The 27,606-nt window shown below is 44.5% G+C and overlaps 1 protein-coding gene across 2 annotated transcripts in view; it reads right to left on the bottom strand.

Annotated features, from left to right (window-relative positions):
- The window catches only part of ETS1 (ETS proto-oncogene 1, transcription factor), a 47,895-nt gene extending 43,938 nt beyond the window's left edge, over nucleotides 1-3,957 (bottom strand). For both annotated transcript variants that reach the window (XM_082274268.1, XM_082274269.1), the window contains exon 1: nucleotides 3,846-3,957. In XM_082274268.1, the coding sequence (XP_082130394.1) occupies nucleotides 3,846-3,927 (82 nt within the window). In that variant the 5' untranslated portion in view covers nucleotides 3,928-3,957. The remainder of the gene's footprint in view (nucleotides 1-3,845) is intronic.
- Nucleotides 3,958-27,606: the final 23,649 nt, after the last annotated feature.

Here is a 27,606-nt window from a genome sequence, read left to right as displayed (position 1 = left end):
ATGGCAGACTCTTTCAAAGTGGAGTTGATGCACACAGCAACCAATTTCCAAAGGAAAATCTGCAACAATTCCATTTGCATTTACATTTTGAATTAAGTCAGCAGATATTGATGTGGTAGTGACCCTTGCAGTGCAGCAATTTCTCCAGCTGTCCGATTGGTTCCCTACAGTTCCTGCAGCTATCAGTGGACATTTCCATCTCTTACAGAGTTTTCACATCATGGTGGAGAGGTTTGGGTGGGATGATGTCCACAGTGGACAGGACCCACTACACATACAGGGGGTTCAGTCCTGCCGATGGAGATTGCTCATCATTCAAATACAGATCTGAATGATAATATGAGAAGAGAGGATCCCACAGCATACATCGCCAATGTACAACACCAACAAACTACAACCAGATCTATCCAACGCCCCCTGATCTATCCTACATAAAACACAGAACAATATCTGGAATATTGCCCATCCATCAGCTGTACAATCAGCATTATCCCACAATGTCTGCAGATCTGAGCACAGCAATCACTAATACCCTTATGGCATTTGATGGGTAATATGTCATCGCTACATGAATAACTGAACAGAGGGCAGGGAGAGGTGTCCATCCCTGTGCAGTGCTGTGGTTGGCACAGTCACCTCGTCTGTTGTCACCTCTGTCAGATCTCTGATCTCACCGTCCTCTCTGCAGGCAACGGGCGAGGCCCAGATTAACTGACTGATATACTGTTTACACACAGCCCCTCCTCCCCCCACAACATCAACACACTTCTGCACAATGCTGCACACTACACTAAGGTCAGGGAAGGGTTGATTTCTGGTTGCCAGGGGATTCTGCACTTTGCATTGTTTTACTGGCAACAAAAATTCCCATTGGATTCTATACCATTTGTATGGACAGTTTAGGTGGCCCTCATATTATATCGTTTTGGTAAATCTAAGGCAGACCGTACAGATATACAAGCAAACTAACATGTATGGATGGATGGATTTCACCTCGCCAAGCAGCAACATCTAAATTCATACAAAGACCCAAATCAGTGAACAATGCTTTGTATGTCATTCATTCACATATCACTACACAGCAGAAATATTTCATTAACTATAGTAAGGGGTACCCGGGGTGGGGTAAGGGGCGAAGATCTCTGCCCAGTACACTGATGCGAAAGCATTTTAACTTTTCACAAACAATAAAACCTAAAAGGAAACCTTGTTTTCCCTTTAAGAGTCATAAGAAAACATTTTTAACAATGAATGAGGACAATGAATCTTCCCACATCTGGGGGTGAAAGATACGCAGACCTACTCAAGGGGTCCCTGCTATTAGCCTGTGTTAAGATGGGGTCCCTGGCACACTAGTCTTTAATGAGGGATTCCTGGCACATGCCAATGCTTAGATGGGGTCCCTGACATGTCATTTTTAATAAGGGGTCCCAGGCACATGTCATTTCTAATGGGGGATCCCTGGCACATGTTTGGGTTTAGATGGGGTCCCTGGCACACATGAATGTGTAGATGGGGCCCCTGGTACAACCTAGTGTATAGATGAGCTCCTTGGCACACTCCAGACTTTAATGAGGGGTCCCCAACAGCAGTTTTTAGATTTAAGTCCCTGGCACACACTGGTCTTTAGTGAGGGGTCCTGGCACATGCTGGTCTTTATATGAGATCTCAGGCAAATGCTGGTCTTTAGCTAGGGGTCCCTGGCAGATGCCAATCGTTGGAAGGGGTCCCTGGCACGTTCCACTCTTTAGTAGAAGGGTCCCTGAACATGCCAGTCTTTAGAATGGATCTCCGGCACACTGTAACAGTCTTTACTGAAGGACCCCTGGCTTTGTATTCTCTCACAGAGGAATGTACACAATGGGGGCTGTTGCAATGAATGGTTCAATCCAGCCCCAAAGAAGCCGAGATCTGTGTTGGGATCCGAAAAGAGAACTTCTCTCTCTCTCTCCTAACCATTCTGATCAGACATGAGGTCAGATTGGGGGTCATCCCACTCCAAGAATCCACCAGGGGATCCCCCCTCCGGGAGTGACCCTATTCAGGTCTATTAATAACGGCAAAGAACCTGCGCCAAGTTTTATCAATGGATGGATGACGTCTCCCTTCGCCTTGCGTGGAAACATCCTGTGACCAAGTTTGACCGGGGGAGGGGGGCTCCCAGGAACACTGACAGCACCCTTAGGTGGGTCAGGGGGCCTTTCTGGCTCACTGGGTGATGCTACCACTATCTGCCATAACTTATGGGCAACAGATAATGCCATGCACCCCCTTTATACAGATGTATTGGTTTAATGACCGCACTAAAAAACTATTGGTGAGCCAAGTGGCTCCACAGCAGCTACAGTCAGACGGGACCGATCCCCAATGAAGAGGACCAGTCCCCTGCTGGGAGGAGACAGCAATGATTACACAAAGGATTCTACATATCACACACACTCATCTCTTCATCTACAGCCTGGAGGAAGGAGACAGCACCATCCCCCACCCCAAGACACTCCAAAACTGATCACCCCCGACCTTGGCAAAAGCATTGCTCACCCACAAAACCAGTCACCTTAATCCTGGGCAACAACACTGGGCACCCCTACCCTGGGGCACTACAAACTGATCCTCATCCTGGGTATCAACACTGGGCACCCCTACCCTGGGGCACAATAAACTGATCCTTAGCCTGGGTATCAACACTGGGCACCCCTACCCTGGGGCACTTCAAACTGATCCTCATCCTGTGCATCAATACTGGGCACTGCAAACTGATCCTCATTCTGGGCAGCAACACTGGGCACCCCTACCCTGGGGCACTTCAAACTGATCCTCATCCTGTGCGTCAATACTGGGCACTGCAAACTGATCCTCATCCTGGGCTGCAAAACTGGGCACCCCTACCCTGGGGCATTACAAACTGATCCTTATCCTGGGTATCAACACTGGGCACCCCTACCCTGGGGCACTACAAACTGATCCTCACGCTGGGTATCAACACTGGGCACCCCTACCCTGGGGCACTTCAAACTGATCCTCATCCTGTGCGTCAATACTGGGCACTGCAAACTGATCCTCATCCTGGGCTGCAAAACTGGGCACCCCTACCCTGGGGCATTACAAACTGATCCTTATCCTGGGTATCAACACTGGGCACCCCTACCCTGGGGCACTACAAACTGATCCTCACGCTGGGTATCAACACTGGGCACCCCTACCCTGGGGCATTACAAACCGATGCTCATCCTGGGTACCAACACTGGGCACCCCTAACCTGAGGCACTGCAAACTGATCCTCATCCTGGGCACTGCAAACTCATCCTCTTCATGTGCATCAACACTGGGCATCCCTACCCTGGGACACTGCAAACTGGTCCTCATCCTGGGCATCAACACTGGGCACCCCTACCCCGGGGCACTGCAAACTGGTCCTCATCCTGGGCATCCCTACCCTGGGGCACTGCAAACTGATCCTCATCCTGGGCATCAACACTGGGCACCCCTACTCTGGGGTACTGCACACCCCAACACTGACTCTCCCCAACACCAATACTGATCACCCCCAACATGGCTCCAGCAGTGATTACTCCTAACTTGGATCACTGCACACCCCTTCACTGATCACTTATTTTTAGGCAGCCTCAGCACTAATCACCCCCAAACCTAATCACCCCTCCTGAGTAGCACCGATCACCCCCATCCTCCTGTCCTCGGTGCCGGTCTCTGTGCTGCAGGTTTGCAGTCAGTGGCCGGCAGCAGTGACAATGGCCATCATCAGGGTGCGGCCGGTTCTCAGCCCTGTGTGGCCCCTGCGAGTATCAGTAAGTGGGGCCCCAGTCCTGGCGGTCCCGGACACTCACCAGCACAGGAGATCGGCTCATATTCCACCTTCTCCGTCTTGATGATGGTCAGTCCAGGCTTCATCTCCACCGCCGCCTTCATCGCCCCGATCCGAGCACACACTGATCTCCCCCTGCCGAGTAGCCGCCTGCACTGACAGGGGGCGGAGCCGGTCCAGGCCAATCACACGGGGAGGGGCGGTGCAGAGATACATCAGCAGCACTGTTCGATCTATGAACAGCGAGAGATACGATGATAACCGATGATCCACATAGAGATACAATACAAACAATGATAACTGATGATACATATAGAGATACAATGATAACCGATGATCCACATAGACAGAGATACAACAATAACCGATGATACACAGAGTTATACAATGGTAACCGATGATACACAGAGAGATACGATGATAACCGATGATCCACATAGACAGAGATACAATGATAACCGATGATACACAGAGAGATACAATGATACATGGAGAGATAACTGATGATACACAGAGAGATACGATGATAACTAATGATCCACAGAGAGATAACTGATGATCCACAAAGAGATACAATGATAACTAAAGATCCACAGAGAGATAACTGATGATACACCGAGAGATAACTGATGATACACCGAGAGATACAATGATAACCGATGATACACCGAGAGATACAATGATACACCGAGAGATACAATGATAACCGATGATACACCGAGAGATACAATGATAACTGATGATCCATGGAGAGACATAATGACTATGCAGCACTATGCAGAAGGAGAGACACGGAAAGATACAATTTGATACATAACTGATGCCCAGAGATACAAGGACACATAAGCTGGTTCTACACTATTATAATTTTGTTCAACAGTTTTCACTTTTAGGGCTCTTTCACACGGGCGATCCGATCAGATCCGCCTGTCAGTTTTTTAGGCGGATCTGATCGGATCCTCCATGCAGCTCTATGGGGCAGCGGGTGTCAGCGGAGACACCTCCGCTGACACCCGCTGCCATCCGCATCCGATCCTGTGCTTGAAATCTGGACGGATGGAAACCCTATTTTTCCATCCATTCAATGATCGGATCGGATCTGATGAGAGCGGACAAGCGGTCCGCTCTCATCCGATCCCCCATAGAGGGCAGCGGGGGCTGAGACACCTCCCTCTCCGCTCTACAAGCGGAGACGGAGCTGTCATCCGCCCGGCTCAGCGGGGATCGCGGATCAATCCCCGCTGAGCAACACGGATCCGCCTACGGAGCGGACCGTGTGAAAGAGCCCATAGGCTCCATGTACACGGGACGCTGGAAATGGCCGTTTAGGAGCAGTTGGGCGTTTTTTTTAGAAGCCCCTGAACCCATCTACATTTTATCTTATCTGTCCATGTACACCAGGTCATTTGCAGGCAGTTGCGTTCAGGGACTTTTTTTAGAACGCAATTATTTGCGTTCGAACGTGTGTTTCCCGGCGTTTTAAACGCAAAAACGCGACCGAACGCGATGACCCGCGTTTGGCGTTCACGTTTTTCCATTTTAAAGGGGAATAATTTTTTTGACCTCTAGGAACGGTTCTAAACGCAAACGCCCGCTAAACGCGGGTACAAACACGACCGAACGGACGTTTCAAACGTCCTAAAAATTCTAGCATCCAAAAGGGACTTTTAACAACGTCCCCTGTACATGGACCCTAAGGCTCCATGTACACGGGACGCTGGAAATGGCCGTTTAGGAGCAGTTGGACGTTTTTTTCAGAAGCCCCTGAACCCATCTACATTTTATCTTATCTGTCCATGTACACCAGGTCGTTTACAGTCATTTGCAGGCAGTTGCGTTCAGGGACTTTTTTTAGAACGCAATTATATGCGTTCGAACGTGTGTTTCCCGGCGTTTCAAACGCAAAAACGCGACCGAATGCGATGACCCGCGTTTAGCGTTCGCGTTTTTCCATTTTAAAGGGGAATCATTTTTTTGACCTCTAGGAACAGTTCTAAACGCAAACGCCCGCTAAACGCCCGCTAAACGCGGGTACAAACGCGACCGAACGGACGTATCAGACGTCCTAAAAATTCCAGCATTCAAAGGGACTTTTAACAACGTCCCGTGTACATGGAGCCTTAGGGCTCATGTACACTGCAGCTTGTAAATGGCCGTTTAGGAGAAGTTGGGTGTTTTTTTCAGAAGCCCCTGAACCCACCTCTATGTTATCTTATCTGTCCATGTACACAGGGTCGTTTACAGTTATTTACAGGCAGTTGCGTTCAGTGACGTTTTTTGGAAAGCAATTATTTGCGTTCGAACGTGTGTTTCCCGGCGTTTCAAATGCAAAAACGCGACCGAACGCGTTCAACAGCGTTTAGCGCTTGCATTTTCAGGAGGCCTTTTTGTAAATATATATATATATACACACACACACACACATATATATATATATATATATATATATACATACACGGTCACCCTGGCATGGCAGAATCAGGTCACCCTAAAATCCGGTCACCCTGACATGGCATCGCATACTAGCTCATTATGAAATACTTACCTTCGAACGAGCCCCCGCCGTGCCACCCGCTTACCTGTATGATGGGCGACATGTTCAGTAGCCCGTCTTCTGGGATCGCGGCATCCGCCCATTAGATTGGCCAGACCCACGATTACGTCACTCCCGCGCAGGCGTGCGGGAGCCGACGGTCACGGAACGGGGCTCTGAAGCAACGGCACCAGCGGCCGTTCCTTCAGAGCGCATGCACCAGGGAAGTCACTGGCTGCATGTAAGGTAAATATCTCCTAAACGGTACATGTTTAGGAGATATTTACAGTACCTATAGGTAAGCCTTAATATAGGCTTACCTATAGGTAAAAGTTGCAGAGGAGGGTTTACTTCCTCTTTAAGCATTTTGGGAGAGGCACCGTTCATATGAATGGGGCTCCCTCAGCTCCAAAAACGCTCAAAAAAGAAGCTAATGTACCAAATCTTGGCACACAGCCAGGAAAGTTTGCGGTCGCAATTTTTGCTACAATTGTTTACAATATGGTGCTTGACAATCACAGCACAATAGCCCCATGTTTGGGGTGCCATTAAGAAATAATGCGATTTGCTACAATTTTGGAATCGTGGGCAGAATGGCTGCGATTTCGCTCCGCGATCCGGATCACTCAGGTGGGAATGGAGCCTAAAGAAAAAGTTTTTTGATGTCAATGAGTTTAGAGCAGATGACTCCTCTGATGTTCTTTGGAAGTGAATTCCAGAGTTTTGGAGCATTGCGGGAGGAGGCTCCATCTCCCACCGAGTGTAGGTGATTAGAGGGGACACACAAAAGACCAGAATTTGAAGTGCGGAAGTTACGAGGGGGGGGGGGGGGGAGTAAACCTGGATACACACTATTATTTATTTTATTTCAGGTACTTATATAGTGCTGTCAATTTACGCAGCACTTTACATATACATTGCACATTCACATCAGTCCCTGCCCTCAAGGAGCTTACAATCTAAGGTCCGTAACTCACATTCATACATACATAGTAGGGCCAATTTTTATACAGGATCCAATTAACCTACCAGCATGTCTTTGGAGTGTGGGAGGAAACTGGAGTACCCGGAGGAAACCCACGCAGGCACAGGGAGAATATGCAAACTCCAGGCAGGTAGTGTCGTGGTTGGGATTCGAACCAGCGACCCTCTTGCTGCTAGGTGAAAGTGCTAACCACTACACCACTGTGCTGCCCATACTTTTGTTGATAGATTTCCTTTAGGTCTGATACAAGTGACTACATTGCACTAAGTCGTTTAGGGTAAATCTAGTCAGGATTCTGGCTGGAGAATTTACATATTGTAGTAGATTTAGGCTGGATACACATAATACAACTTTTGTTGTTAGATTTCCTTTAGATTTACCTTCAACTATGTAGTGCAAGGGACTGTCTGATTGCATACAAATTGAAAGTGTTTAGATTTGACCCCATATTATATGGTTTTGGTAAATCTAAAGGAAAAAATCTAAAGATAATTGTGTAGTGTGTATGGCCCATTAGTTACACCAGCGAGGATTGCAATAGTCGAGTTGGGAGAACACAAATGTATAGATCAGCTTCTCACCTACAGTGTATGATAGCATAAGACGCAGCCAAGCAATGTTCCTCCAGTGAAAAAAAGATGATGTTCTGACAACATTTTATACATGTGCACCAGAGAGTAAACTAGCATTAAATATCACCCCTAGATTTTTCAATTTAGACTGAAGCTCAAGTACAGTGCTATCTATACCTAAGCTATCAGGACTGGCCTTACCTTAATTAATGGGGGTGCCAATAAGCATGACATTAGTTGTGTCACAGTTTGATTGAAGGAAAGGTTATAAAAAATGCCAAACCAAGAAACCAACAGAGACCTGTGATCCTATAAAGAAGGAACACAGGTGCCCTGTGATCATTTCAGAGCGGGCAGCACAGTGGTGCAGTGGTTATCACTTTCACCTAGCAGTAAGAGGGTCGCTGGTTCAAATCCCAACCACGACACTACCTGCCTGGAGTTTGCATGTTCTCCCTGTGCCTGCATGTGTTTCCTCCGGGTACTCCGGTTTCCTCCCACACTCCAAAGACATGCTGGTAGGTTAATTGGATCCTGTATAGAAAAAAAAAAAAAAGTTGTCCCTACTGTGTATGTATGTGAGTTAGGGACCTTAGATTGTAAGCTCCTGGAGGGCAGGGATTGATGTGAATGTGCAATGTATATGTAAAGCGCTGCGTAAATTGACAAGTACCTGAAATAATAATAGAGAGAACAGTCAGCTGCTCTTCTCTCAGCAAGGAGCGTGGGTTCCCAGCGGCAGTCGGGGCTGCCGGTCCTGTGGATTGACATCCCCGCTGCCTAGTGGGAGCACCCCATTTACCCCCTGGCACCACCCACGTGACCGACGTAGCCCTACGTCGTTTCGCGCAGCCGAGCCAGCCTGATAAAACTGTGGCGGGTGGTCCGCAAGTGCTTAAATAAAATTACCAAAAGGTTATGGTTTGAAAAAACATATAAAAGTGAAAATGAATCCACTTAATTGTAAAAGGTAGAAGATTTCTTTACCTTAATACATTCTATTAATTTAAAATAAAAAAAAAAACCTTCTGTGTGCAGCAGTCCCCCTCAGCCCCCCTAATACTTACCTGAGCCCATCTTTATCCAGCGATGTTGCAGGAGTTTCTGAGCTGCCCAAGACCCCCCCCCCCCATTGGCTGAGACAGCAGCCCAGCACAGTTGGCTACCGCTGCAGCACCAAAGCAAGTGATGTGTTGGTGCGGCGATCTCCCCCGCCGTGCTGTTGAATTCTGAAAGGGGGACACACACACACGCACGCGCGCGCTGATCAAATACTGGTTTTCCAGCATGTCCCTTCAGCAAAAGCCGGTAGTTAGTCCGGCTTCCATTGAACACTGTACTGTGCTGTACACACTGTCTGAAAGTTGTCTGGTTCCTGCTGAATGATAAATAGAGAAATACAATGATAACAGCGGATACACCGATCTTTCATCAGAACTGTGCGATCCATGTACACTGAGAGACACACAGATCGATAACTGATACACTGAGATCCATCCTTAGCATTGTATAGTCTATGCACAGTAAATGTGGCAATACACTCTACAATCTGATTGCACAATCTCCTTTAGATCTACCAGTGCAAAGGCCTGCCTGAATACAATTTAAATGAATTGTTCAACTGTGTCCTACCTAGTTTTGGTAAATCTAAGGTGTTTTTTCTTAGATTGCATAGTGTATAGCCAATTTAAGGGCCAGTTCACACTAGATGCGGTGCAAATTCACAGCAAATCTGCACAGCATCAAAATTGCAACCTGTTCATGCAAAATGCAGTATGATCTGCACAACGGGGACACCCATGCGATCTGATTCTGGTGCGGACAAAAAAATGGTCCTACATGAGTTTGGTCCGAATGGGATGCAAATTCAATCATAATTTGCATCGAACAGACAAAGCATCGCACTAGTGTGAACCGGCCCTTAAGAGACACTGAGGGATACAATGATACACAACTGATACATGGTACATTACTGGTATATACATATGTTTACTGTATTAGCTATTCCATTTCTTGGCATGTAAAGGTAATCTTATGTTGATCTCTGCACTGATTTCAGCCCAGAAGCTCTGACACTGATGTTAATCTCGTGCCATGTATGGACCCCATCCTAAAGAAGCAGCTATGTGAAACCTGTTGAGGATTCCTGGTATGACACACAATTTCTTTGTAGAATCCAAATTTAAAATTTGTATTTAATACAGGTTTTATTTTATACATCAGATTTGTATTGGTTTCACTGATCCAGATACATCGCACATCATCTTCTAGCGATATACCCACAGGGTGCTGGATGCCCACTGATGAGCAGTTTGCATATCCTACAGACATCGCACACAGAGTAGCGATCTGTGTCCCTCTGCCATCTTCCACCCTCCAAACAATATACATTAGAATATCATCATTTATCTTTTTAAATTAAATTACTGAAATAAATTAACTTTTTGATGATATTCTATGTGATGCATTGGTATCTACTTACATATTGTTCATTTTGGATTGAGTATAGAAGAGTAAAACTTCCGTATGTGACCCTATTTGGAAGATTTTTCATCACTTCCTGTCCCTGTGACACCTATACAAGAAATGCAGGAATGGTTGTCTCCAGGACTAGAAAGTACAGTCAGGAATAAAGCATTGGCAGAAAATCTACCCTTCCCCCACTTTACTAACTTTTTTTTTACCAAAATGTTTTTGTTTGTGTCGCCCATCCTTGCCCATCCAGTGCAAGTCACCCTATCTCCAGCATCCATGTACATTATAACTCTGTATATGGGCTCTATATATAATCTTATGTTATTTTATCCTCCCTTTTCTGTATAATTCATTGTTACATAGAACTCAAATATGACCAACTTCCTACAAGAGGCAGGAATGTCCTCAGGGTACCAAGAAATGTCCTCAGGGTACCTGTACTGGTGGTTATGAATCACCTACCATACAGCAATGTTCCTCCGTCTTCTGAGCTGCAGTTGCCAATCCTGGCTGAGTACTGATTACCCAATACATGAATTAATAACTCAGACCTACTATACTTCTACTCTAACATAACAGCCTGTCCGTAAATATTGAATTCATTCCTCACTTGTCACAATATGCAGAACAGTATCGTTTTTCAGAAAAGCTCTTTATCATAAACCTTTTCTCATTAAAAGAGAGTTTTTTTTCTTAAATCATACTTATTAGGTGGATGCTGCAACTGTCCCCCGCCCGCTTTAATACTGGGAACCAAGCGATCAAACACCGCCGATCGCTCGGTTCTCAGAGCTCTATGAGCAGATAACTTGTGACTCTCAGGCAGCGGCACTCTGCTCTCTCCTCCGCACTCACTGGAGCGCTGGGTTGTGGAGGGGCAGGATTGGCCGGCCCAGGCTTTCAACGGCTCGCTGAGAGGCTGAGTCGGATATCGATAATAGCATATGGGCAGATCCCAATCATATGGTCACGATCTTTCCTGAGCCTGGACTAGTTCTGTGACGTCGGCAGACCCGCTGTCTGCTGAAAACGGGTCACAGGAGTACAGAACGAACTGCACTCCTGTCATCCACAGGATAAGTACAGCCAAACGAGCCTTGGCTGTACTTCTCCTTTAAAAAGCAGTCCTTGATCTTCAGTCAGTGATTTTCCTAGGCTGATGTCATCAGTCTGCTGCAGGCGGGAGGAAGCATTTCCTCGGTCTCCTCTCCTACAGTGATCAGACTGCACATTGTAACTTTGTAGACTGTCACAAGGTGACTCAATTTCCCTCTTTTACAAAGTGGTGATCAGGCGGTGGTGGATCTCCTATTTCACTGAACTTTATAAATAGTTCCCATGTATGAATAATAGGCGGTATGCGCCCTTGGAAGGCCAGGCCTCTGCACTGATGATGGTGAGATGCAGCCAAGCTGATGTGAAGCCGCGTCACTGTTTTTCTTCTCTAAAGAATCCACTAAATAAGCAGATGGGGAAATATTCTGTGAAGTTTAGCAATTGGCTGAGCACATGAGAGGCCTTTCATGGCCTGCCAAGTCCTCCCGCCAGATGCTGAGTACGAGGGAAGTCATGGCACACACACTCAGGCCATCTTTTCTCCTCAAATAGATGCCACGATTGCCGTATTTCCTCCAATCTGCCGTGGCGGGCAAAGGCAATAAAGTGAGCGGCGGTTGGCACAATTCTCGCCATGAGCTCCACCTGACTTGGGTTTCTACAGTCTACCATGAGATGGCACTGGCTGACATCCGTCAGTCTCTCCTGTGTTACTACACTGCAGGAACCCACTGAGGTTTTGTGGGTACCAAGCAGACAAAGTACCCACACAAGGCCAGACTTGTTCCTGGAATAATTAGCATCCAATCCCAACATTTCATAATATGAAACACAGAGCCATTCTTTGCAGTGCGATTTGAGCCCATTCATTTTGTATGGTGTAAAGGTATCGGAGCATTTGTATGAGTACTTGTGCAAATTCTTAGTATTGGCACTGATATCAGTATCAGTGCAACCCTAGCTCTGACATATTCTGTAATGCTGTACACAGAACACTGGTCTCTTTACTAGAGGAGCTTACACTCTAATGCCCCACAACAGTCATACACTGTTATTATTATACATTTATATATCTCTGACTAGAGCTGAGCATACATTTGGAGAATCTAATTACAAATGTTTCAGTTTAGAAACATTCTTTGATTCTCTAATCAGTTCTGGGGCCAAATCTACATTTGCTCCACAGTGATGAGAAAATTCAAATGTTGAATGCAAAGAATTTTTGAAGTGCTTTCAAATGAGATTCTTCAATTCATCGAATATACTAAGAATTTTCGTACAATTGTTTGCATAAACATCTACGTATATGGCCAGCTTTATTCTGCAGTGCTGTACAGAGGACACTGAGCCAGTCACACCAGAGGAGCTTACACTCTAATATCCTATTATAGTGCTACACTCTTATGAAGTATTAATATAGCGCTGACATATTCTGCAGTGCTGTACACATGGGGAAACAATGACTGATTTTGCCGAACATGTCAGTAGAGCTGTAGAAATCCAGCATGCGGGTGTTATCAGTTTTTTAGATTATTTTGGTTTTGGCCTTTTCTCTGGAGTAGATATAAGACAGGCTGCAGTGTCCTGGGCTTCTGTACTGTGCTCTCCCCCCACCCCCCCTTCAGAGGTCATCAATGGCTGCTCTGCTACTCATCTATTTGCTGCAGGCAGTTCCAACATATGGCAGAGCGATGCTCTGCAGCAGTCCATTCCGGTTATAGACCCCTAGCTGAGCAGGTGATTAATATCATCGGGCTGCCCCTTGGCTACCATATCATATACTTGGCCAAGTGTTGTACTACTCTGCCTCCTGAGCCCATCAGTATTCTATCGATCCTACAGTGCCAATCTTTTCTGCAACACCGTACAAAAAAAACATACCTTTATAAACAAATATATGCCATGATCAAAAGAGATTACAATCTGAAAGGAGAAGAGAAGGATGCAATGTTAAAGATTCAAAAATTAACTTCCTTAACCAAAGGAAGATGCATGGATAAGAGGATGTCATCGTGGGAAAAAAGAAAAATTTCCCCTCTGTACAGGGAGGAGTTATTTACAGTAAGAGCAGATAATCTGTGTACTGGTCTACAGTATAAAGTCCTTATTGATAACAGATAATCTGGGAATATTTTGTCCAGGAAAATTGATTTGTGGTGTCAGGAAGGACCCAGTAACTCATACACGGGTGATACTGAGACTTTATCAAAGTGTCTCAGGTGACCCTCAGATTCACATTTCCATCATCCGATGCATGTCTGAATTTGATTGGTGGATCTGAGTTGTCAGAGATGGTTTGATAAATAAGTCCCGGTGTGCACACTGGTGGCAGTGGTAAGAAAAACGACAATTAGTTCCATGTCTTCCAAACTGTACCGCTAGAGGTGACCTCCAAGCGTCCACTGGCTGTAGGTGCCAGGCTCGATGTGGGATCCACCTTCTCCCTGCAACCAAGGCCGTCTTAATAACAATATGGGCCTCGGGGCAAAGTAATGTACTGGTGCCCCTACCAGCCTGCCCCAATTTACATACCTGCTCTCAGGAATAAAAGTATGAATAGTTATAGAAATAGACATATATTTATTAGTACTTTCAATAAAAGAGATTTTAAACAATAAGAAAACATGCCAAAAATTAAAGACTAATCAACACAAAGGGCACAGTACAGGGGGAACAGAAAGGCACAGTACTAGGATCAGGAGGGTACATTACAGGTTCTTGGATGCTCCTTTGGAAGCAGCCATCCCAGGACAATGTAGTAAAAAGCGTGACTGTCTCGGCAGATCCGGGACAGTTGGAAAGTATTATGTAATGCAAAATTATCATGGGGCCCCCATGCACCTGGGGGTGCCCATGCATTAGGACTGCCCTGCCTGCAACCTTGAACAAACAAAAGTCAAGGCCACATACATTTTTTCTGTTTCAATAAAGTTTATTGACACCACTACGTGCCCATCCTTGCATCATTAGTCCCACTGGGTGTGACTTTTTCACTTATGCACTTTGATCAGAGCTTAATCATAGGGATAACCCCCGATTGAGGGTGAAATGCATTGGAGAGGAGTCACACCTGGCAGTAAAGATGAAAGAATGGCCATGCAGTGGCATCAAGAAACTTTACTGTAACTCAAGAAAAAAACAGCACTGTACAGTCTGCCCCATATGATGACCCCCAAACTCAGCACTGTACTGTGTCTTGCTCACATTCACTATTTATATTACTTATATAGTGCCATCATTTGCCATTGTGTTGCACAAAAAACATATACAACTGGTGGGGGAATAAAATACATACATTGCACCAATGTCCTTTACATACAGCTAATGAGCAAAATGAAGTGATGATAAGAAATAGGAGACAGAGTTCTGCACATAGGAGCTAACAATCTAGAGGTAAGGAAATGGCTAAGCTTTATTTGAAATCTTTCTTAATGAAGAGCTAAGTGAGTTTTCCCGTCAGTTTGTTGTTTTAGGTTTTCTGGTTGTGGATTGTTGTGTGTTTTAGCCCAGCAAATCCCGCCAATAAGCCCCTTGTATGTAAGGTTACCTCACTTTCAAAGGTTGAAATTGAACTTTTGGGTGTGTTGAGTTGACATGGGATATACAGTTGCTAAAATCCCCCCCCCCCCCATCCAAAGATGTTCTCCTCTTCTGTACATAGAGTGAAAATACTGATTATACTGTGTGCCCTCCAATATCTTGAGTACCTTTTTTTTAAATCCAGTTGGGATTTAGTGGTGGAATTGGGGGGAATGAGGCGCAGTCACTTTGCCAATGTGTCTAACCAGGTCTGCGGTGTAGTTGTGAAGAATGTGGCTCTTGTCCCCCTCCTCCTACACAAACACACAATGAGCCCCGGCGCAGTCACAGGTCACAGACACCCCACCGGCCCAGATAAAGGATCCGCTCTACCCAGACAATTAGAGCAGCTAAAAGGCTGATTGTTCAGATCTGACACAGACAGCACGTGTCCCCCTGAGCTCCATTGTGGAGTCAATGAACTAACAGGCAGGGCCTAATTACCCCCCACCATGTCAAATGAAGCTTTTGTCACACTTCGAGAGTCTTTCTCTGCCGAGAAAGAGCGCAATACATGACAGGACCACAAAAAACTATTTACACACTGCCACAAGGGATTTAATACTAAATACAAGATTCTTCAAATAATGTCAAAAAAATTCAGTGAAAATTCTATAAAGAGATCAATGACATGAGCTTTCCAAGTAGAATGCAATCACATAGATAGATTAGATAGATGGATGGATAGATGGATAGATGGATAGATGGATAGATAGATGGATAGATAGATAGATAGATAGATAGATAGATAGATAGATAGATAGATAGATAGATAGATAGATAGATAGATAGATAGATAGATAGATAGATAGATAGATAGATAGATAGATAGATAGATAGATAGATAGATAGATAGATAGATAGATAGATAGATAGATAGACAGACAGACAGACAGACAGACAGACAGACAGACAGACAGACAGACAGACAGACAGACAGACAGACAGACAGACAGACAGACAGACAGACAGACAGACAGACAGACAGACAGACAGACAGACAGACAGACAGACAGACAGACAGACAGACAGACAGACAGACAGACAGACAGACAGACAGACAGACAGACAGACAGACAGACAGACAGACAGACAGACAGACAGACAGACAATTACAGTATATCAGCTAACTGGGGAATCATCCCTTGCAAGTAATCATGTAAAGATGTCAGATAATTGTAAGTACTTTACATGCATAATCTGAAAGATCCCTACATTTTGCCAACAAAATCACAAAAAGAACTGCAGAGTTAATAATAATATTCTTTAAGACGGAATGTCTTTAAATCCAATAGTGTGCAGCGCTTTACCAGATAAAGGGAGATAGTGCCCTACATCCATATAGGTGAAGCAGACCTACTCTGAAGCAATCCTATACCTTAACCCCTTTGAAGATCCCCTCCTACTATATAGTGACTATGACAGCGATGTTTGATTTTTCATCTTTGAGCTTCATGAGCTAGACCTTACAGCGTATACTGTACTTCTAATACAGTGTGGTCGGTTACCATTCCTTTCAATATCTTTATTGCTGTATCTCTAATTCTTTGGTACACTATATAAGATCTATTTAGATTGTCAAGGAAAATGGGTACATTTCCAATGTCCTATTTTCATGTTTCGGAAACATAGGTTGCCTGAATATGTCAATACACGGGTCAAGTAATATTTCTCTTGATTGGATATGCTCTATCCTGTTCTATTTGTATATATACAAAATAGTTTAAAAGAATTTACAATAGAAGTAAAGAGTAAATGAATGAGTTAAAGTATAATTAAGGGCAAAACTTTTTTTCTCTTACGTCCTCTGACAGACGCAGCCACTTCATAGTTTCCTCGCAAATGGGTAATGCGCCCTCTACAGGAGTAAGACTAGGCAGTGAAACTATTAGAAAAACTTTTCACTAGACACACCTTTAGGGGCTGTCCCCTCAGACATATCGTGCTTACTAATCAGTTTCTTACTGCCTAGTGTTAGGAGTAGGACCTATATTTCCCTGCTGGGACTCCGGTCTCAGTTTTTTTATTTTCTTTGAGAAATGCATTATCGCTCCTTTCGGTGGCGAGGGTTTTAGCTTTCTGGAGAAAGGAGTGGAGCAATGTTTGGCTTTTGGCTCAGTAAAAGGTCCTTAGCGACTAACTCCTTCATTCGCACCTTTATTAGAGGGGTGCGTCATCTGGCTCTGCCGAGGTGATCCCTTTTATCTCCGTGGGATCTGACTTTGGTTTAGTCCATTCTGCAACAACCTCCCTTTGAATGTGTCCGTGAAATCTTTCTGCCTTTGCTATCCCAGAATGTTGCCTTTCTGGTGTCTGGGTTGGCGGCTCTGTCTTGCCGTTCACAGGGATAACGTGGTTCTGCGGCCCAACCAATCTTCTCCCCCTGAGGTGGTGTCTGCCTTCCACCTCATTGAAGGGGTTGTTTTGCCTTCACTTTGTGCATTGCCCGAGCATCCCAAGGAATTTTCTCTGCATTCACTGGATGTGGTTCGGGCGGTCAGGGTTTACCTGTGGGCCATGGAATCTTTTCAGATGTCTGATTCCCTGTTTGTCCATTCTGAGGGACCTCATAGGGGTTCGGCTGCGTCTGCTGTGACCATTTCCAAATGGATCAGACAGACTGTTGTTCAGGCCTAGTCACTGAAGGGTCAGGTGCCTCCTTTCCCTGTGAGGGCACATTCTACTAGAGCTATGAGTGCCTCTTGGATTTTTTCGCCATCAGGCTCCTGTGGCTCAGGTGTGTAAAGTGGCGACCTGGTCGTCTGTGCACACTTTTACTAACTTCTACAAGATTGATTTGGTGGCATCCTCAGATGCATCCTTTGGCCGCAAAGTTTTGCAGGCTGCTGTTTGCTGAAGTGATGTGGGTTTTCTCTTCGCTGGGGTGACTTTTTGTTTTGGGGTTAGCTCCTGTTGGTTGAGCTTCTGTTGGCTATGTTTTTTTCTGGCCTTGATGGATCGTTGCCATTTGTTGGTTGCGTTTCTTCCCACCCCTCATGCCTGCACTGCTTTGGAATGTCCCATTTGTGAGTAAACTATCAAGTGGCTGCGTCTGTCAGAGGACGTAAGAGAAAATATAATTTTTGTAAGAACTCTGACAGACGCAGCCCGCCCCTCTATTTTGGGGTTGGTTGTCTTTTTCCTTCACTGCTTGCTACGAAACTGATTAGTAAGCATGATGTGTCTGGGGTAATGTCTGAGGGGACAGCCCCAAAGGGTGTGTCTAGTGAAAAGTTTTTCTAATAGTTTCACTGCCTAGTCTTACTCCTGTAGATAGCGCATTACCCATTTGTGAGGAAACTATGAAGTGGCTGCGTCTGTCAGAGGACTCAGAGAAAATTATTTTACGCTAAGTTCTTACAAAAATTTTATTTTTTTTGTTTTGGATAGAATGGAGAGGGACTAAAACCTCTTATCAGGTTTTTATTGCTGTCTGTTAATTAAATTCACCCTCTCTATTTGTCTCGTTTACAATTACCATTGAAAGCAAAAATAAAATAAAATTTCACATTTTGGGTTGCAAACAGAGGGGAAATCTTCCAATGAGCACACTAGTTCTGGTGGCCTGGGGGTCCCTAAGGGATTCCCTTAAATTGCAGGGATTTTATATCACTTCCTGTTTGGCTATAGGACAGGAAGTTAAGGGAAATCTCTGGAATGGGACACAGATGGCAAAAAAAACTGTCAGGTTTACCCTCCTGCTCTATCCAAAATGAAAAAAAAAAAAAAAATGTTTGGCCTATAGCTCTAATTTATGCTGGCCATACATTGTGAAAATTTTGCCTGGATCCAGAGGAACCATCTGAAATTTGCTCAGTGGGAGGCCCTAGCCACCCTTCTTTCCCATTTGACAAAAGATTGACTTTTGTTGAAGGAGCCTGCTGGGAACTTTTTGGCCAATGCACCCACTGTTTGGGTATATTGACAGCCCGACCCCACAATAGCCACAGATGGGCTGGCTTTAGTCTAGCCTTACACTGACAATTTGTTTTCATTCAGCCTGTAGGCTGAACAAAAAAAATATAACAGCCTATACATTGTGGATGAATGAATCCCCCTGCTGGGCTATTGTATGGTTCTGACAGGTGTCAAAATACCCTAAAGCAGCCCATTCATGCTAAATTTATTTATTTTATTTTTTTTATTATTCAACCAGCAGGTTAAATGAAAAAAATGACCCTATTCCCCCATCCACAAGTGTGCAGTGCAACAAAAGTCTATTCAGCAAAGTTCTTCTAATATCCTCCTCCACAGTTCTCACACCTCGTGTCCTCCACCATCCATACTAGCAACTCACCAGAGGTAATCAACAATTCTTACATTGTTTTACTTTAAAAGGCACAGGATTCACTTTCTTCCAACCTCTATAGAGTTAAAGCTCTTTATCCCAGATTCCTCCCCAACCTTTAAAGATCATCCAGTGAAGATCAAGAAAAGAAAAACCTTTATTACTTAAAATCATATTAAACCGTAGCACTTACATTTTAAGATTATCTGTCCGGACATGCAGGAAAACCTGGTATATCACTTTAAAGCCATGCAAGCGAGTAAACAGCTGTGTTGGATGACATTGCCTTTATCAAACCCCGCTCTATGCATTTTGTCATAAGGACATCGTCAGGGACAGATATGAATGAGAAAATGCATAGGGTAGGGTTGTGGTTTGAGGTGACATCCCGTGTAGCCATTCACTCACTTACAGCCTGGGTTATGCAGCTTTAGCCAGCATGGCTTTAAAGCGATATACAAAGTTTTTCCAAGGACTTGTTGCACTGGACTTTTTTTTATAATACTTATGAATTTTTGATGACACATGAAGCTAATTTAATACAATTTTTCATTATTGTGGTGCACATACAGTATCTCACAAAAGTGAGTACTCCCCTCACATTTTTTTAAAATATTTTATTATATCTTTTCATGTGACAACACTGAAGAAATTACACTTTGCTACAATGTAAAGTAGTGAGTGTACAGCTTGTATAATAGTGTAGATTTGCTGTCCCCTCAAAATAACTTAACACACAGCCAATAATGTCTAAAGCGTTGGCAACAAAACTGAGTACACCCCTAAGTGAAAATGTCCAAATTGGGCCCAATTAGCCATTTTCCCTCCCTGGTGTCATGTGACTCGTTAGTGTTACAAGGTCTCAGGTGTGAATGGGGAGCAGGTGTGTTAAATTTGGTGTTATCGCTCTCACTCTCTCATGCTGGTCACTGTAAGTTCAACATGGCACCTCATGGCAAAGAACTCTCTGAGGATCTGAAAAAAAAAATTGTTGCTCTACCTAAAGATGGCCTAGGCTATAAGAAGATTGCAAAGACCCTGAAACTGGGCTGCAGCATGGTAGCCAAGACCATACCGCGGTTAACCATGATAGGTTCCACTCAGAATAGGCCTCCCTATAGTCGACCAAAGAAGTTGAGTGCACGTGCTCAGCGTCACATCCAGAGGTTGTCTTTGGGAAATAGACGTATGAGTGCTGCCAGCATTGCTGCAGAGGTTAAAGGGGTGGGAGGTCAGCCTGTCAGTACTCAGACCATATGCCGCACTCCACTTCAAATTGGTCTGCATGGCTGTTCTCCTAGAAGGAAGTTTCTTCTAAAGATGATGCACAAGAAAGCCCGCAAACAGTTTGCTGAAGACAAGCAGACTAAGCATATGGATTACTGGAACCATGTGTCTTGCCTACAGTCAAGCATGGTAGTGGAAGTGTTCATGGTCTGGGGCTGCATGAGTGCTGCCAGCCCTGGGGAGCTACAGTTTATTGAGGGAACCATGAATGCCAACATGTACTGTGACATACTGAAGCAGAGTATTAACCCCCTCCCTGCGGAGACTGGGCTGCAGGGCAGTATTCTAACATAACAAACCCAAACACACCTCCAAGACGACCACTGCCTTGCTAAAGAAGCTGGCCAAGCATGTCTCCAGACCTAAACCCTATTGAGCATCTGTGGGGCACCCTCAAATGGAAGGTGGAGGAGTGCAAAGTCTCCAACATCCACCAGCTCTGTGATGTTGTCATGGAGGAGTGGAAGAGGACTCCAGTGGCAACCTGTGAAGCTCTGGTGAACTCCTTGCCCAAGAGGGTTAAGGCAGTGCTGGAAAATAATGGTGGCCACACAAATGTTGACATTTTGGGCCCAATTTGGACATTTCCACTTAGGGGTGTACTCACAGCAGTTTAGACATTATTGGCTATGTGTTGAGTTATTTTGGGGGGACAGCAAATTTACACTGTTATACAAGCTGTACACTCACTACTTTACATTGTAGCAAAGTGTAATTTCTTAAGAGCCGGTTCACACTACTCCGACTTGTCAGACGACTTGGTCGCCTGACAAGTAGCGCTCCATGCTGTGCAATGGAACCGCTCTAATCAGAGCGACTCAAGTCGCTCCGACTTAGAAAAAGGTTCCTGCACTACTTTTGGGCGAAGTCGGAGCGACTTGCATTGACTTCTATTATGAGAAGTCGTTTGCAAGCCGCAATGAAGTCGTGCTGTCGGGGCGACTTTGAGTCGCCGCGGTGTAAAACGACTCTTAGTGTCACATGAAAAGATATATTAAAATATTTACAAAAATGTGAGGGGTGTACTCACTTTTGTGAGATACTGTATGTATTAAGCACATACAAATATTTAATTTAAATGGAGTATCTAAATTTTATGTATAGTTGTTTGGACTTTGTTGCACCATTACAGTAGCACAGTCATAATTCTATTTAAAAGTTCGATCCATGTATGGGCGGCTTAACAGTGGCTACATCTGATTGGATGGAGCCGCTGTTTGGCTAACAATTTTCCACATAGTTTCTTCAATTTTTCAAAAATGGATGTCAAGCAGGAGGGGCCACCAATAAAGCTGGATGAAATTTGCACAGTGTAAAGACAGCTTTAGGATGACCCTGGTTGTGAGAGCTGGTAATATAAAAGGGAGAAGCAAGGTAATAACTGTGAGGGGGTATAGAAAGTGAAAATCCAGTTGTTAGGTGGAAGTGGGATAGGCCTTCCTAAAGTGCTGAGTTTTCAGTGATTGCTTAAAGGTAGACAGATTGAGGTAGGGAGTTCCAGAGGACAGGGGAGGATCTGGAGAAATCCTGTAGGCAAGCATGGGAGTAGGTGATGAGTGAGCCAAAGAGCAGGAGGCCTTGGGAGCAGTGAAGAGGATGGTTTCTGAGATATTTTGAGGTGTGGTTGGTGATGTAGCTTTATGCAGAGTTGTGGATGCTTTTGTATGTTGTTGATATTCTGAATTTTATTTGTTGGGCAATTGGAAGCCATTGGAGGAATTGGCAAAAAGAGGTGGCAGACACTGAATGGTTGGTAATTAGTCTAGCAGGGGCATTAATGATAAACTGAAGGGAGATAGGCCAAAAAGGAGGGAGTTGCAACAATCAAGGTGGGAGATAACAAGGGAGTGAATTTGTATCTTGGTAGTGTAATTGATTAAGAAAGGGCATATTTGGAAATGTTACAGAGGTGAAGGTGGCAGGATTTAGACCATGATTGGATGTGGTTGAAAAGAGAGGTCAGAGTCCAGGAATACACCTACCATCCTGACATGAGGAAAGGGACTGATAGTGGTGTTCTTCATCACAATAGAAAAGTTGGGTGACAGAGGAAATATTATGAGCTCTGTTTTGGAAAATTAAGTCCTAGGAAGTGATATGTCAGTAAATTAGTGATGCACAAGGAAATTAGAGGGGTGAGAGATAGATTCGGGTGTTGTTAGCATTGAGATATTATTGGAAGCCATGGAGGGTTATGGTCTGATCCAGAGAAGAGGTATAGATGGAGAATATAAGGGGTCTGAGGAAGAGGAGGAGACAGAGGTGTAGGTGACACTAATCTTTCCTGGTTCTTCTTCTACCCAAGTATCACAGTCTAAGAGGCCAAGGGAATAGAATGTTTTGAGGAGGAGTGGGAGGTCATTGCATCAATGGCAGCAGAAAGGCCTAACGGGCCGTTCACACAGGTCAAATATCGGACGGCCCGTGTGTACGGCAGCCAGTCCGACAGAAGCCGAAAAAGGTCTACCAATCAGCAGAGAGCAATGACCAGTGTGTTCTGGCGGGGAGCTGTCCTAACATTGGATAGTTAGTACAGGGGCTCCTCCCAAGCTCTTCATTCTTCTTATCATTTAGCCCACGGGGTTTAACGAAAAAAAAAAAAGGAATAGTGTGTACTAGGCTTAAGAGTAAAACTCACTATAGACAGATTGACCAGTAAGAGAAATTTTACAGTGTATGGCCAACCGTAGACTTTTTATTCTGATTGTACAGACTCCTTTCATGCTCACCACACACTTTCAAATCCAATTGTATACTCTTCTTTACATCTTCCACAATTATGTAGTACAAGGGCCCAGTTCCAAATCAAATTACAAAAATATTGTACAATCAGATTGAAGAATGTGTGGTTAGTTTAGGGCTCTTTAATGCACAAGATGAGGCTGAAAGGTCCTGAGAAATTACTGGTCAAATTTTACAGCCAATGTGACCAGGACCTGCACAGCCCTGAGGCCATGTTGGGTGTAGCGTACAGTGAGCAGAAGCAGACACTGATGAAATGTTGGAAAGTTTATACGGTGCTTTGGAGAAGAGGAAAATATCTGTCTACGTAAACAGCATTGAATATCATATTTTTTATATCATAATCGATAAAGGAATTATATATTTTCCAGACCGATTATACTAAACAATGATTCCTATCAATCAGGGGGCCAAGAAATTGGGGCCCCTTGGCAAAATTTTGATGCCCCTCATCCCCCCGGTCACAGTTTAGATCTTCTGTACAGCCTTCCTATTCGGGCCCCTCTTCCACCCCAGGTCCCAGTGCAGCTGCACAGGCTGCTATGGATATTGTTACGTAACTGCAGGCATTAACAATCAAACATTAATATAAATTAACATTGATTTCTGTGGGTGTGTCAGTCTTTTTTTAAAAAGTTGTTTTTAAATGATTAAATGTGATTGGTGATTGTCTTATCATTATGTGTGTGACCATCATCAGATTGTAGGCCCCCAGGATGCAGACCTTCTGTGTCTGAAGCTGGCATCCAGTTTATTATGTTACATGTTTATTTTATTGACAGTCAATTGTCTCCCTGGAATAACATGAAGAGGCCCAGTAGAAGATATAGGAATGTATTGATTTGTGTCTGAAGCCAAATTCTCCAGACGCTGAGAAAAACTGCAGCCTCTCCAACAAATTAATTTCCAGCGGCATCAGTCAAACACATGACGCCGTTCTGTCTCGTCTGAACGGCCCCATTATCCAATCAGAGAACAGTAACCTCACCTGTCACCAGATGACACTCTGGTCAACCATATCTGCCACATTATTTGTTATTAAGGAATTTATAATAGAGAATGACCCTCAAACAAGGACCAAGTGACAATTTTCCTGCTTGAAGGAGTAGTAGCAGACCATCGCAGCATGGAGACTGCTCACTGTGCTGATCATCTGCTCAGCTTGATGTGGATGTTGGCAGCAAATTTTAGAAATATAGTCAACGCGTCTATTGAGCCTGAACCTTTTTTTATTTATTTTTTTGTAGTTCAACATTTTTTTTTTAATATGGATCTATGCTTGTCCTAGATAGTTACATTGATCCAAGTTGAACCAACATAGCTATTCATATACCATACCCGTGGGATCCCTCTGGAAATCACTGCTACTACAATGATTTCCAGTATCTTCCAGGCCCCGTGCTGAGCGGTTGCTCTGCTGCATTGTGAACACATGAGATCGGCCATTGGGCACAGGCACCATTCAGAGAATGCTTTGATTGGACGAGGCAGAGAGCTGGACGTCACCACCCTGCCTTTCTAGCTCCATTCAAAGAACGCTTTGCATAAATTGAGAAAGCGTAAAGTGATCTCTGAAAGGCACCTATGCCCAGCGGGCAACCTCCTGTGTTCAGATATCAGCAGGGCAGCCACTTGGCACTGGACATGGAAGTTAGTGGAGATAACTGAAGTAGCTCTGCCTACTTTAGTGATTTCCAGATTCTAGAGAGATCACATAACATAGTATAACATAGTTTCATTGGACTAATATTCTTATGTAAAAATACCCCTACCTGGAATTCTAATTTAAAGTGGTTGTACACTCTTACATATAACCCAGTGAAGTGACTGGCATCATATGATACACAGAAATGAAACAAATCCTCCTACATAAGTTGTACCTGTTTATCTGCAGCCTTTTCTTCTCTACATCTGTTCAAAGTCCACAATTTATAAAGCTGGTCTGAGAGTTCAGAAAAAAGGGGGCAGAGGGCTGAAATGACACACTGCAGACTTACGCTCAGGGGCTGTAAATCTTTAAAATAAAAAAGTTCTTCAGAATTGTGGAAGAATCGTGATCGTTATTCTAAGCAAAAAAAATTGTGATTCTCGTTTTATCCAGAAATGTGCAGCTCTACCAGAGGGCTAATTGAAAATATATATATGTGGATGGGGGAATCCTCTTTACTGTGCCATCATATCCTGCCAGCAGGAATCCTCTTCTCTCAGAATAGACTGATCAGTGGCTGCAGCCAGCTGATCGACTAACGTTTTCCAACAGTCCCGTTGGACAGAAATCGATATTTTGATTGCCTTATTTCGAGCAGGAACAGCTATAGATGGATCAAAATTTGGCTGGTTCAGCAGGAACCAGTGAAATTTTGATCCATCTCTGGCTGTTCCTGCTCAAAAGAAGTCAATCTAACAATTGACTTCTGTTGAATGGGACTGTTGAAAAACTTTTGTTGATCCCTCTATGCGGCTGCTTAAAGATCTATATAGAAGAATCAGGACCCCCTTATCTCTTCTGCTCGTGATCCTTCTAGTAATAACTAAAGGTTTATATGTAAGAATCAGGACCTCCTTCCACCTGCTTGTGACCCCTCTAGTGATGACTAAAGATCCATATAAGGCTCCTTTCACACACTCCGTCCGTTGGACGGAGTTCGTTTTTCTCAGCGGGGGATCGAGCCGCCGATCCCCCGCTGAGCAGGAGGATGACAGCTGTGTCTCCGTGCTGTGTGCGGAGACACAGCTGACAGTTCCCCATGCATCTCTATGGGGGAAATCGGATGTCAACGGACCGTCAGTCCGTTCTCACCCGATCCCATCCGATCCGATCCGCTGGACGGATGGAAAATAGGGTTTCCATCCGTCCAGATTTGACGGATCGCATCGGGTCGGATGTCAGCGGACATGTCTCCGCTGACATCCGATGCCCCATAGGAATGCATGGGGGGACTGTTCAGATCCGCCAAAAAAAGGGACAGGCGGATCTGAACTGTCCGCCTGTGTGAAAGGGGCCTAAAGGAATTAGTACCCTCTTCTCCCTCCTGATAGTGATCCCTCTAGTAAAAACTAAAGATCTATATGGAAGAATAAGGACCTCCTTCCCCCAGTGACCCCTCTAGTTATGAACCCCAGATTTCTTTTTGCTGCCAATCCACGCCCTGTGCTTATTTTGCAGTCTTCTAAAAAAAAAGTACCTCCGAGCTTTTTCCCCTTTAGTTCTGGTCAACACTGTACCCCAAAAATAGCGTCTTATCAGAGTTTTTTGTTTCCTTAACCACTTGCCGATTGCCCACAGTAATATCACTGCGGCAGTGCGGCTCCCCTGGGTCCAGCCACGTAGATCTATGTCACTGCAGGGGAAGTGGTTTCGGCAGCACGCACGCGCCACCAGAGCCGCACTCCTTCTGTGTTCAGACACAGCGGGAGTCAGGCGGGAGGAGGAGAGGCGGCGATTGACGTCTTCCTCCCCCTGATCGTCAGGGAAACTGTGAGAAGACCGGCCTGCTTATGTAAACAAAGCAGGCGGATCTTCTCAGTGACAGGCAGGAAGAGATGAGCAGATTCAGCATAGCTGAAACTGCGATCTCTCTGCCTGTCACAGAACCCCCCTCCCCCCACACACGTCAGTAAGCACGAGGCATACATTTAACCCCTTGATCACCAATAAAGTTAACCCCTTCCCTGCCAGTGTCATTATTACAGTAACAGTGCATATTTATAGCACTGATTACTGTAGTAATGTCACTGGTACCCCCAAAAGTGTCAAAAATGTCAGTCAGGGGTCCGATCTGTCCCGCAAAAAATCGCAGATCGCCGCCATTACTAGTAAAAAAAAACAATAAAAATGACATAAATCTTTCTCGTAGTTAGTAAACGCGATAACTTTTGCGCAAACCAATCAAAATACGCTTATTGCGATTTTGTTTTCAAAAATTTGTAGCAGAAAACAAATTGGCCTAAAATGTTAAAATTTTGATTTTTTAAATTTTTTTTGAGAATGTCATACAGCAGAATGTGAAAATATTGTTTTTTTTTAAAAATTGTTGATATTTTTGTTTATAACGCAAAAAATAAAAATCGCACAGGTGATCAAATACCACCAAAAGAAAGCTCTATTTGTGGGAAAAAAAATGACGTAAATTTTGTTTTGGTATAGCGTTGCACGACCGCGCAATTGTCCACTAAAATAACGCAGTGCCGAATCGCAAAATAGGGCCTGGTCAGAAAGGGGGCAAATCCTTCCGGTCTTAAAGTGGTTAAACCTATGTTCACACT

Source organism: Pelophylax lessonae (assembly GCF_965119305.1).
Source record: "Pelophylax lessonae genome assembly, chromosome: 12".
NCBI classification, from domain to species: Eukaryota; Metazoa; Chordata; class Amphibia; order Anura; family Ranidae; genus Pelophylax; species Pelophylax lessonae.
The sequence above is the reverse complement of the archived record's forward strand: the minus strand, read 5'-3'. Positions and strand labels throughout refer to the sequence as shown.